The sequence below is a fragment of the Embiotoca jacksoni genome, unplaced genomic scaffold, assembly GCF_022577435.1.
Source record: "Embiotoca jacksoni isolate LCO1_2020_lvr unplaced genomic scaffold, fEmbJac1.0.p SCAF_7, whole genome shotgun sequence".
Classification (NCBI taxonomy): domain Eukaryota; kingdom Metazoa; phylum Chordata; class Actinopteri; family Embiotocidae; genus Embiotoca; species Embiotoca jacksoni.
The window spans coordinates 17,435,960-17,448,978 of NW_027185425.1; the positions used below are offsets into that span (position 1 = coordinate 17,435,960).

The 13,019-nt window shown below is 41.9% G+C and overlaps 1 protein-coding gene across 1 annotated transcript in view; it reads right to left on the reverse strand.

Annotated features, from left to right (window-relative positions):
- Positions 1 to 13,019, reverse strand: part of col22a1 (collagen, type XXII, alpha 1) — a 60,327-nt gene that overhangs the window by 14,202 nt on the left and 33,106 nt on the right. The window contains exons 27-53 of the mRNA XM_069176733.1: positions 12,888 to 12,941; positions 12,661 to 12,705; positions 12,502 to 12,564; positions 12,102 to 12,155; positions 11,893 to 11,934; positions 11,741 to 11,773; positions 11,502 to 11,555; positions 10,914 to 10,967; positions 10,788 to 10,841; positions 10,649 to 10,702; positions 10,506 to 10,559; positions 9,843 to 9,947; positions 8,203 to 8,247; positions 7,576 to 7,653; positions 7,460 to 7,495; positions 6,275 to 6,328; positions 5,986 to 6,030; positions 3,436 to 3,471; positions 3,230 to 3,343; positions 2,887 to 2,940; positions 2,563 to 2,616; positions 2,375 to 2,428; positions 2,175 to 2,228; positions 1,944 to 1,997; positions 1,802 to 1,855; positions 1,620 to 1,673; positions 1,489 to 1,533 (exon numbers count right to left, since the gene is read on the reverse strand). Of these exons, the coding sequence (XP_069032834.1) occupies positions 1,489 to 1,533; positions 1,620 to 1,673; positions 1,802 to 1,855; positions 1,944 to 1,997; positions 2,175 to 2,228; positions 2,375 to 2,428; positions 2,563 to 2,616; positions 2,887 to 2,940; positions 3,230 to 3,343; positions 3,436 to 3,471; positions 5,986 to 6,030; positions 6,275 to 6,328; positions 7,460 to 7,495; positions 7,576 to 7,653; positions 8,203 to 8,247; positions 9,843 to 9,947; positions 10,506 to 10,559; positions 10,649 to 10,702; positions 10,788 to 10,841; positions 10,914 to 10,967; positions 11,502 to 11,555; positions 11,741 to 11,773; positions 11,893 to 11,934; positions 12,102 to 12,155; positions 12,502 to 12,564; positions 12,661 to 12,705; positions 12,888 to 12,941 (1,497 nt within the window). The remainder of the gene's footprint in view (positions 1 to 1,488; positions 1,534 to 1,619; positions 1,674 to 1,801; positions 1,856 to 1,943; positions 1,998 to 2,174; positions 2,229 to 2,374; positions 2,429 to 2,562; positions 2,617 to 2,886; positions 2,941 to 3,229; positions 3,344 to 3,435; positions 3,472 to 5,985; positions 6,031 to 6,274; positions 6,329 to 7,459; positions 7,496 to 7,575; positions 7,654 to 8,202; positions 8,248 to 9,842; positions 9,948 to 10,505; positions 10,560 to 10,648; positions 10,703 to 10,787; positions 10,842 to 10,913; positions 10,968 to 11,501; positions 11,556 to 11,740; positions 11,774 to 11,892; positions 11,935 to 12,101; positions 12,156 to 12,501; positions 12,565 to 12,660; positions 12,706 to 12,887; positions 12,942 to 13,019) is intronic.

Here is a 13,019-nt window from a genome sequence, read left to right on the forward strand (position 1 = left end):
GCTGCTCGCTGCCCTCCTGCTGTGAAGACTGTGGGCTGCTGAGCAGAAGATATTACCTTCTTCTCAATGTAAATATACGCTGAATACTGTTGTGTGCAGTTATACAAAAAAAAAGAAGCTGCCACACCAGAAATGAAGATGCTTCCAGTCTGAGACAGCAGTGTAAACAATTCCATTTGTGTGTTTTGCTGACGTTTCATGAATTGATTGTGACGTGCACACACACACAGCTTGTTTTGGGAAGCTCTTTTCAGCATCCAACTCCATTGTTGTGCTGTCTGGGAAACTGCACACCTCATCGAAACACTGTCAACCAACATAAACAGAACTGTACTGATGCAGCAGTGGATTCTCAAAACTGTTTTAAGTGTTTTTCAGCAGCTGAAAACATCAGCCGCTCTCAAAACGACGAGCACGGAGTGCTTGGGAGCACTTCGGAAGTCCTAGCGTTTATTTCAGTTGAGACGCTTCGGTTGCTATGACACCAAATATCTACGGCACGGTTTCAAGTGTTGCTCCGTAAATTAGGTTTCAAGGAAAAGACACAAACTACCAGGAAGCCATCAGCTCAGAGGAACGTCTTTCCATTTGTCTAAGGTTGTGCAGAGGTGAAAAAGACATGACGTTAATGCCTAACGTCATGTCTTTTTGTCCCGCCCCTCCTACACTGTGATTGGATGGCTAGGTAACAACTAACAGTGATGAGCGCAACGTTTCACATTTTTCAACTCTTAGCGACCACAAAAAACCCAGAACGTTCAGCGAAGAAGATAGATAGATAGATAGATAGATAGATAGATAGATAGATAGATAGATAGATAGATAGAAAATATAAAAATGCACAGTATATACAATAAATAGAATAAAATAGAATAATTAAATTAAATAAAAATGTAATTAAACTACAACAATTAAACTCTACATGGCCTTGTCAAAATAAAAGGAAATGTTGCCCCTCAAAGTCTTCAGTTATGTGTTTTTTTTATGTCATCCCTTACAGAAAAAACACAACATGAATTTCACATGTGCAAAAACTCGTGACAACATACACCTGTGATTGTGCTCATGGGAAATGTGGTTTTGGAACATTTACTGGTGTAATGTGTGAAGCCCATGTAAATTCCAATGTTATTATTATTATATTATCTTGCAAAATGTGGTAAACGTTGGAAACTCGTGTTTTTTCTGTTGCATAGTCCGACAAAGTCCATTGCAGTTGCATTACACTAATTTGTGGTCGTAATTTAATTTGTTGAAGTGCTTCAGGAGTCTAACAGCGCAAAGTAAAGAAGGATATTCCTGTAGTTACAGTTAAATATGTTCCTTTTCTCCTTGTGAAAAATATTCCAGACAGAAAACCAATGCGGTTCCCCTACGATGCTGAAGCTCATTAGGCAGGAAAACAGTGTCAAAGATTAACTAACAGTAATTTTTAACTTAGTTACAAACAGGGCTGCTCAAATTCAATCCATGAAAACCCAAACTGACCTTCGGTCCTGGAGCTCCAGGTTCTCCTCTGTGGCCTTTAAATCCCTGAACAGGAAGACAAGACGAAGACAATCAGCCACTGTAATTTGCACCGCTTCTTCCATCACATCTGTTTACCAGTGGTTACTTACAGGGAGTCCACGGAGACCAGGGTTTCCTGCAGGTCCAAGTTCACCTTGTTTACCCTGGAAAGAAAACAGAAACAAATACAGCATCAAGTCTGTGCACATTAACCCATCAAATTCATCTAAATATAGACGATGTGTTACAGTTGGTGTTCAAACTCTGCATGCTCTTTGGATCATTTACTCACAGGGTCTCCTGTTTCACCTGGTCGGCCATCTTTCCCCATTTTTCCAGGCTGGCCCTGCACATGAAAGAAACAAGCCTGTTACACCTCACTGCAGGAGCTCCACGTATATTCATGATGCTGCACATCAAATGATTCTTCTTACTATCAGGCCAGGAAGACCCGGTGGTCCCTGGATTCCTTTGAGACCCTCTTTGCCCTGGTGAAAACAAACAAACACAAACAGGTCAGCGTCAACAAAGAAAGAAGAAATGATTTATAGCCACTATTACCGCACAGGCTGCCTGACCTACATGCTAGAGGGAAGAGGTTTGTACAATAATGGCACATGGGTAATACACTTTCTGAGGGGAAAGTACATGGAGAGCGGCCTGACCTTTTCTCCAGGCGGCCCCGGGGGACCCACGGGGCCAGGCTGTCCATCGGTACCCTGCAGAGAAAGGGGCAGAGTCAGTGGAGGACAACAGAAATAGAAAGGCCAACCATGAGACCATATCCAAACAAATGAGCCCCATTTAAACATAATTAAGTATTTGGACCATCTTATGTAAAGACCGGCCCAGAGTAGTTACTTACGGGTATACCCATGAGTCCAGCAGGGCCCGGATGTCCTGGGGGACCCGGGTGACCCTGTTAATACAGACAATAGTGATTGAAATATAATTTTGCAGCAAATATTCAAATGGTTGTTTCTTTAAGCACGGAGAGAAAGAAGACAGGAAAAGCCAGAGTGGAGACTTATGAGTCAGAAATGACAAATATACCTTGTCTCCTTTGTCCCCGGGGCCTCCCACGGGTCCTCGATCCCCTTTTGTACCCTGTGGTGAGAAAAAAAGAAAGATTGTGTGAAATGTTATATTTCAAGAGGAAAGCTGAAAAAAATAAAACCTTAAGAGTTCAAAAGATCAGCGAGGAGGAGGAGGAGGATGAAAAAAAAAAAATGCTTGTTTTGAAATATGGTTCAGCACCTGTTCAGACTTTTACCTGAACTCTGTGATGCAAAACAAAACTAAAAGCTGTAGGCAGAAGCCACTAATTAGCGTTCGGCCATGGGAGCAATTTAAGGCGCAGTTAGTGTGCAAACTTGCCTTCCCGCCATCAGCTCCAGGGGGCCCTTGAGGTCCGGCGGGTCCCGGCGGGCCCTGTAATGACACAGCGGACCATCAGTCTCTGTCCGGGAGGACAACGCCGGGTCCTAATCGTTCACTGCTGCCCCCAGAGGAAGCCGAGCTAATGATGCAGGCAGAGCCTCGCCATCCGTCACCGCGGCCGTGACTAATGATGACGAAACTCGGCACTCATCCCTCACACAGAGACACGCACTTCATACTAGTCCTTTAAAGATGAACGGGGTTATTATAACTGCCTTCACATCACAGGAGAAGCGGGCTTAGTAACAACAATATCGAGATGTTAATGGCTTTGTCCTACTTGGTATCCGTCTTGGCCGTTTTTCCCTGGAAGTCCCGCGTGTCCTTTATCTCCTGGGACTCCTGGGAGTCCGGGAGGTCCAGCTGGACCTGCAGGGCAGTCTGAGCAAACATCCTAAAGAAAGCACAGACATGTTGGTGATAAAGTAATTGGTCCCAGGATCCAAACGTAAAGTTGTTCCTCACTGAAGCGGAGATGGTCCTTACCTTCAGGTTCAGATCAGAGAGGTCAGCTGCCTTCCCCTGAGAGACAGCAAATGAAAGAAGCAACGTTAGAGGCTCTGTTCAGAATAAACTGTCCAAAGATGTCTTAATAGGTTTAGTATATGGCCGAAGTAGGTTAAAGCCACATGACTGTGACTGCTGAACATTTGCTCCAGAGCTGCTCTAATATCCTCCATTCCTCTGGAGTCAACATTTCCACCAGATTTCGCTCCCATTTGGCCACAAGTGAATTGTGAAAGTCCAACTGTACTATGATGTTGTTTGATGAGGTCTTGATCACAGTCAGTGTTCCAGTTCATCCCAGAGGTTTTGGATGGACTTGAGGTCAGGGCTTTGAGCACAGATTTTTGTATGGACCTAGTCTTTTGGATGTGGGCATTTTATTGATCCCACAGTGGGGAAATTTGGTCGTCACAGCAGCGTAGAAAGAACAAAAAGGTGCACACAATATGAAAAAGAGCAATGAATAAATACACACACACACACACACACACACACACACAGACCATATAAACACAAAAAACAAATAAATAAATAAATACAGCTTGGGATGAACGGAAAAAGTGACCAGTGCAATAAAATGAAATGAAATGAATATGAATAGTGCCACATTATTTTATCCGGTAGCGCTCTTTCCTGCACTGAGGGTGCAGCAGTCTGCCGCTGAAGGAGCTGCTTAAAGCTCCTACAGTCTCATGGAGGGTGAGAGGTGTTGTCCATGATCGATGTCAGCTTGGCTAACATCCTCCTCTCACCCGCCTCCTCTATGGAGCCCAGAGGACTGTCCAGGACAGGACTGACCAGCTTGTTTATTCTCCCCCTGTCCCTCTCTGTACCTGTACAGCACCAGCAGACCGCTGCATAAAAGATGGCCAACGCCACCACAGTGTTGTAAAATGTTCTCAGCAGAGTCCTGCAGACTCCAAAGGACCTCAGTCTTCTCAGCAGATGGAGTTGACTCTGGCCCTTCTTAAAGAGGACATCCGTGTTGCCCGAACATAAGAAGAAATCGTCTTGGATTTAAGTAAAAAAAAACAAAAAAAACTAAATAGTTTTATATCTCCCTTTGTTGTGCTTTAATCTAAAACTCAACCAAGAACAGGCTGTTGTGTGTCAGTGCCTTTAAGACTCATTAATATTAATGACCCTCTCTTCTGATTGGCTGACTCTTTTCAGGCAAACACACACCCGGACCAACAACAGGTTTTCTTCAATCTTTTAGCTCATGACAGAGCTTTTTATGATGTATTTTGAAGCGGTTGGACAAAACGTACTTTTAAGTGTGAATATACAGACACAGTGAATGCTTCTTCCACATAAAGGTTTTGACAGTGGGTCGTGGTGAGGGCGGACGTACGACATGAGCCTGAGTTTGTGACATCACCAACTTACAACAGTCCAAATGCCACAGTTGGTCAATACGGACTGTGTGTATTTCTCTGTGGACTGAGTGTTTGGACACTGTCACAATATTTATATAGCACCAATATCTGCTTTATAATCAAACAAGGAATGGAAATCTGAATTCATACAATATGGGACCTTTAAGACAGGAGGGGACCCTCTCCAACCAGTAACCAATCTACTACCCAAAATATCATTCATTGCTATCCTCCGCCTTCATCCTCCCTTTCAAATGCATGTAGGAGAATATAGTCACCTCGAAACACTCTCTAAGAGTCAGTGCTTGGTTTGTGCCTTCTGGGTTACCGTAGAAACATAGCAGTTTAATATGATGGGCCCTGTGGAAGAGGACACTATGAAGATATAGCTCATTTGGTAATTAAAACTCAATGGTTCTTAGTTTTTGGTGATTATACGTGAATCTAAATCCTACACACTGAACCTTTAAATCACAACTGGCTGTGGTCTGTTGTTGTTGGGATGTGAGGTGGTACTACGGTGCCAAACCACATCACAGAGAGTGTTGTCACCGCAATCAGGAGAACGACTGTGGACTCCTCTTTATATCTAGTAGCATCCACTAAATGATTTGGTTTCCTCAGATCTAAACTTAAAGTGTGTGTTTTTTTCTGCCAGAACTCGTCAATAAATTGAACATCACAAATATGAGACACAGTACAGCCTTAAAAAGATGTTCTGGTGTTAGCAGCTCGTGCTATTTTTTTAGCTTCCTGTTTGATATCCTCTCTCCTTTTACCTTGATTTTGGTCTGCACCAACTCCTGAGAAACATATTTAGCTGCTAAATGCTCTGCTATGTTCAGTTTTTTTGGTGCCCTTTCAGTGGAAACATGAACCAGAACGTTAAAGTTGTGGGTCAGAAATCTAAAACTATTTAAAATACCTGCGCTCGGACAAGAAAACGGTTTCATTTTAGCCACTGATGGAAGTTCTTTAGTGATAAGCCTCGTGTGTACTATTTTTCAAAGGAGACAGTCTCCTTATACTCCACTTAATATTCAGTGGACTTCAGCTGAGAAACATCTGGAAAAATAACTATTTTCATGTCCTACTGTCAGTTCAATCAAAAGCTCCGACAGCACTGGTTGTTCTCTGGCTTTTTACTCACAGGCTCTCCTGGTGTCCCCTTCTCTCCTGGTCTTCCTGGCAGACCCTGCAGTTGCAAAAGAAAAACAATTACATTTTTGATTAGCTGAGCATGAATTATTATTTACAGGCATGTATTGTCATTCAACAAAATTTAGATTTTTTTTTTTTTTTTTTTTTTTTTTTTTACGGAAAGTTAAAACGGTAAATGGGAATACAAATAGAGTCAAGGCTAGTAACTAAATTCTTCAGATCGTTTTCACTTCATTAATTAACAGATTTTTGTGTAATGAATTCATTTTTGGACTTACGTTGTGTCCTGCTGGGCCTTGAGGACCAGGGACTCCAGGTTGACCCCTCAAACCCTGAAACCCAGATACACACATTAAAGGGGCATTATGTAAGCTATTTAGTTTAAAACATTCAAAAACTAACTAAAATGATCCACAGAATGAAAAGAAATCGAAGCGTTGATGTTTTTTTCAAAGGAGTCTATTTATTGTGTTGCCGAGACGTTTACTAAAGTGAGCACGCTAATCTCGTAATACCACTCTGTACCACAAGAGGGGATAGTGAGTCGCTGTAGTGTCGAGTCTGTTCTCAGTCAAACATGAGCGGAAGAAGAAGGTTATTTTAACCTGTTTATTGCTGAAACTTTTGGCAAAATATATAGAATAAGTGTGGCTGTTTTCTTGATGCTATGATCTAAAAATGGAGATGAAAAACCAATAATATAAACTATAGGCTTAACTGATCGCCATTTTTTTGTTTATCCCAAGTGGCAGCCAACAGTAATGTCACCCATTGGTTAATGAACAGCCGCGATGAAGCCTCGAGTTCGGACATTGACCGTCGCCATCTTGCTAGTGGCGAGCGGTTTGGGGCCAGAAGGGACCATATTTGGGTGAGTTGAGGGGGAGCGAGCGGTGGATCCCACTGCTAGCCGTAACCATAGGCCTGTCAATCAAACAGAAACGTCCCCCAAAAAACAGCTAATAAGAAGGAGTGACTTTGGCTAACAACAGTTAAAATAACTTGTGGAAAAAATGCATTGACTGGAGGCTTTTTGGAGCAGCGGCCCTCAGTGGTGTTGCAGTTTAAGGCGCTTTCGCATTAACCACATTTTTCAGCCTAGTTTATCCACTAGGGGGTGCATACAATCTGACTTTACAATCATCCGTTAAAAAATAAACAACAACTCACGGCAGAAGTATGTAATTTCTATGAAACTGCTGAAACTGGTGTTACACTGAAATCTGTCTCCTGTCAGACTCTGTGACCTGCCCGGTGCTCTCACCCTCACGACTAAACCAACCCAACCAACACTGCAGGTCACTTAATCTGACGGGTCACAGAGTTTGGAGCCTGAACGCTACAGTGACTCACCATCGCCCCCTAATGTACAAAGTCAGATTACAAGATTAATAATTATACCTTCAAAGAAACACAATTTATGAGCGTTAATATATTCAGTGTTATTTTTATCAGATATTTACCGCAGCTCCAGGTTCCCCCTTATTTCCTGAAGGCCCCTGTGAAAGACAATATAGATATGTGTGAGTAAATACACTGGAAGAGGATCAGTTTAACACACTGGTATCGGTGTTCATACCTGTGGTCCCACTTTGCCTTCTCCTGCAGAACCTCTGTCCCCTGGCACCCCAGGTTCTCCTCGGGAGCCCGGTTGGCCCTGGAGGGCAAAGAAATATTTAAAAAAAATCTAAGTTTACTTCACCATCCTGCCTCTTAAGTAATATCAATTCAGCTTTAATGTTTGACTAAGAGTCTGGGCTCGCTCCATTCAGCAATGACTGCTGATCCCAGAAATACCACTCTGTTTTTAATCTGTGATGGAAAAAAACACAACAAAAAAAACAATCTAGAGTTGACATTTTGGTGCTCAGAAGAGAAAATGTATTGGTGATGAGGGTGAGCGATTTGACACCATAAATCCAGCAAATGCGCCTGTCCAGCCTCACCCGTTCTGTGCCCCTGACATCAAGCTCCTCACGGCAAACAGGCAGTCATAATCAGAGCGACGGTCACAGAGCAGTGGGCACAGAAATTGCTTTTGCTGCTTTCAACAAAAATGAATTGTTTTTCTCATCCGTGCCAGAAACAAAAAAAAAGATGATGTTTTTCACATCAACAAAAGAGCACCTGTGCATGAGAAAAATAAAATAAAAAAAACACCTCAGGCGACCTCGAAAGTTGTTGCAAACTTCTGAAATAATCTTACCTTTGGCCCGGAGGGTCCTTGAATTCCCTGTGGTCCTGGATCTCCCTGTAATATCATAAATGACATAAATCATTGCTTGCTCCTCAAACACTGGAAACACTGGAATTACACTTTTTTTTTTTTTTTTTTTTTCAATAAATCATTTATGGTTGAAAGTGAGCCGCTGTTCTCCATGCACATAACTGTAGCCGGGGGCCCCTGGGGCCGCACCTGGCAGCTGTAAAAAAAATAATCTGTTGAGACCCGGCACTGCTTTAATGTGATATGTCTTAACAATGTCTTTCCTGTTTGCGCCTGCCTCGTCAGCAGGACGGCCACATGTCTGGTTGGTGGTGAAAAATTATGAAGAAACATGTTGAGCTGCAGCGCAAAAAAGTGCCAACTCAGGCTCGTTTTTTTTTTCTTTTCTGCCATACTCATATTACGCTGCGGTTCAACGGGGAAGGGAGATGTTTACAAGCACAACACGTGGAATACAGGAGGCTCAGTAACATATCAGATATAATGATCCTCATACTAATAACCGCATATTAAACCAGGCATTAAAATGTTGGTTCCAATTGCTTTTAATCTTCTGGTTTTCTGTGTCAGTCGATAGAACAGAATAGAATTTCTGTATTTGTCGTTGTCCTGGCCTACAAATTCTTTTTCAAGCACATCACCCAAATGTAGCTCCAACAAATCAAACAAGAATATATATTATACATGTACCAGAAGTATAAAAGTATAAAAAAATATATATAAAAGTCGGTACACAACCTAACACAAGCACACACACACACACACACACACACACACACACACGCACACACACGCACACACACACACACACACACACATTGCTACATATTATACGGAGCTACTTCACATCACAGTTCTGGTATTGCACACAGGTGGTGATGCACAGTGTAAGTGTTGTCTATCGGGGTTCATTCAGTGGTTTTGATTGTGGGCATTTAGGTGGAGAGTTTAGTATGCTGATGGCTTCGGGGTAGAAACTGTTCATTACTTTTTGCTGTGCAGCTAATGGTTAATGACTCATTTCAAATGACTTCGGTGATGCTTACGGATGCTCTGCGCAAGCCCCTCTGCTCTGCATCACTGTCGTGTCAATAAGGAAGTGAAAGCTCACCCTCGAGTGTAAAATTGCAATTAACAACAAGTCTAAATAAAACATGTAATGAAAATCTATTCATATTGTGCGGCAATTCGCCTTTAAAACATATAACTTTTTGTTCGTATGATCTCAGTTTCCATGGCAATACATGGGGTATAATATATATATATGACTATATTATATGTGATAATAATGTAATTAAACAGCACAGAGGTTATTTAATTGAAGAATTGTAGCTTCTCTTGTTAAACTTAATTATTGATAATATGAAACATTTTAATATCTGTGGCTTGGTTGAAAAATGTTGAATCTATCATTTAAATATTGGAACACAGTAATGAGTAAAAAAACATCTCAAGGAAAATAATATGTGATATAAACACAAATCTGTTTCATTGTCATTAAATCATTCAAAAAGCCCTGATGTTTGTCTCGTGAATTTAGGTAAACAAATCTACAATACTGTATGTCTGAGGGATGCTCCACTTTAAATATAGCCTGGCAGGTAAAATAAATGTCTTACATTTTGGCCGTCTTTCCCCTTCCCTGTTGGTCCAGGGGATCCAGTCAAACCGGGATCTCCGGGAGGGCCTTGGGGGCCTGCTTGTCCTGTTTTACCTGGTTCACCCTAAAATAAAAAGCAAGAAATACAGAGACTTGGTATTGCCTCCCAACAGACACACTAGCAGATGCCTTACATACCTTTATTGCTCCAAATTTGGAACAGTGTGATTTCTACTTTGCAAATTTTAGGCGATTTTTAAGGATAACACTGCACTTTACAACCACAGGATCATATCCATTGAACATTATGCGTATCATGTCCTGCGTATTGAGAAAACGATCTGCTTCCAGTTGCTCTAAAATAGAGAATGAGCAGTAATGACACGGTTAAAAATGTCACTGCAGCTCCTTCTGTGGATAAAAGCCAATAGAAAAAAAGATAAAGCCACGAGAGGCAGAGGAAAGTGCTCTGAATTTCTGGTGTGAACCTCCTCCATGTCGCTGCTGCTGCAGGACTGAAATTAATTCAAAGACTGGAAACAATAATGGAGGATACACGAGGTCGCTCTCTCTTCTCTGCAGTCTGATTTTCTCTCTGCGCCGCCAAAGCCGTTCTCAACGCGGTCTTTAATCTTATTTAAAAAACATATCCGACCAAATATACCCAGGACAGGTGACTGACCTTGTCTCCTCTTTGTCCGGCTGGACCAGGAGGCCCGATGATCCCCGGTATGCCCTTAAAAACAGGTGACAGCTACTTTTAAAACTGAAGCATGTACAGCAGGAAATTCCTATGCCCATCAATAACGTTAAATTAAGACCTACCACATTTCCTGGTAATCCACGAGCACCCTGAAGGCCAGCTATGCCAGGTGGACCCTGGAAGATAAGGCATTACAGTCAGTACAGTAAAGAACATATTGTATAAAAAAAAAGGTGAATCCCATTAAACGGACCCACTTACCGGGTCTCCAACACGTCCTGTCTCTCCTGTAAGTCCGGTGTCACCCTGCGGACCCTGAAATCAACACAGCTAATGAAAGGGACTGCAATTAAAATGAGTGGACAGTAAAAGAGTGAACCTGCTTACCGGGAGTCCAGGTTGTCCTTTAAAGCCTTGTTCACCAGGTAAACCTCTCGGACCCTTTAGAGAAGACACATTTATTCAAATATGTGTTTTAACATTTCTCATAGAACTCTGAAAGGATTTTTATAATTCCAGAAAGAAGAGAAGGTAAAATATAATGAAGGTAAAACAACACCCACACATTAAGAAAATATTCTGGGACTTAATTATTAATGAAACACTTTCATTGGCTGACCTGAAAAAGTAATCCTAGAACATCATAGGAACATATGCTGGCCTTTTTGTAGTGTATCAAACGTATGACTATGTATACATTTAACTGTATAAGTAAGTGTAATTGTAAGTGTATAAGTAGAAGTGTATATCCTGCTAAATTTACCAATAATTTCTATTCTGCTCCATTTAATACATCTATAAACTAAAAGTGAATGGAGAATCAGGTCAGCGTATTACTGTCTACAACAGTTTAATTTACTCCGAGCTTTCTTTGTGACCTCACTTGTATCAAATCTCTGCTGACATCTAGTGGATCATTGAGCGTACTGCCAGAGGAAGTCTGGTTTTATGTTGAAGGAAAGAAATAAGACTCACCATCTCTCCTGGTTTCCCTTGATCCCCCTTCTCTCCCGTCTGTCCGGGTGTCCCCTGGAGGAAAGAACAAGCAGAGGAATGACAAGTTTTGATGTCGGCAAAGAAGAAGAAGTTGGTATGCAGAGGAGTAATAAAAAAACACAGCGTGCGGTTACACACAAAACCAGATATACTGCTTTTGAAGGAACTCTAAAAATGCCTAATCCTACAATGAAGTCTGGTGGGTGACGGCTACTTACAGGTTCGCCGGGCTCTGGGATGACGTTTGCAACCTGTGAGGAGGACAGATGATAATTTATTACATCTGCACTGAATAATAAATGGTTGAGAATATACTGCAGGGTTGTAACTGTGTATTATGTTAACATGCACTCTTAGAAAGTGTACTTACATTTCCTGGAGTGCCGGGCAGTCCCCGAGCTCCCACTTCACCCTGAAGCAATATGAGACAATATGTTCACAGAGTCTGCATGCTAATGACCTTATTACAGCTAACACTGCAGGGTGACCACCACTGTAACTACACCAACACTGCAGGATGCTCATTTCAATTCAGAAAGTTGTCAAACACACAAAAGAGATTCCTTTTCTATCACTTACCTTGTCACCTTTTTCACCTGTTGGCCCCAGTGGCCCTTCCTGTCCTCTCTCTCCCTACAAAAAAGAAGCCAAAATTAATATTTCATAATTTACTTATTTCTTACCGATTACAAACAGGCAAATGGAGATTTTTTTTTTTTTAATTGGAAAATCAACTACAGTGGTATTTGGGGACACCCAGCAGTCCCTTAAGGGGTACCAGTAGGAGGCCCGAACCAATTACAAAGTTGATTGAGAGGTTTGATTTTTCCAGAAATGATTTCAGTTCTATAAAGTGTAAAAGTGCAATCTCTTAACTATCCATGTTTGCAGATGCAAATGAGACATTGAGCGTTACATGATGAGTCTAGCTGTAAACGTATATATTTGTGGTGTTGTTAAAGCTTCGAGTCACACCTACCGGCACTCCCCTGTCACCTCTTGTTCCGTCAGCACCTGGTTGTCCACGAGAACCAGCTTCTCCCTGTAGAAAGAAATAAAAACAAAGTCATAAAATGGGTTTCATTATCACACAATATATCCCAATAATGACACAAAAAAAAGACAGCTGTGAACTCACTCTCTCCCCTGGAGGTCCTCTTGGTCCAGGAGGCCCGTCGTCACTCTGTGGAGAAGACACACACATACGCACACACGCACACACACACGCGCACGCACACACGCACACGCACACACAAATTAAAATGTCAGCTTTGCATATGGAAAATACACACGCTATCTCCTGAGCTGCATACTGTATTTATTTCATTGCGGTGTGTGTTTCTGAGTGAGATTAAGTCAAAGTACCTTCGGTCCAGGCTTGCCAGGAAAACCATCTGTTCCCCGTTCTCCCCTGGGTCCCTTCACACACAAGATTACGAATCAGAGTTCATCGCTTCAAACCCTGTACCAGCTTAAACAATCTGCCAGGAAGTGTAT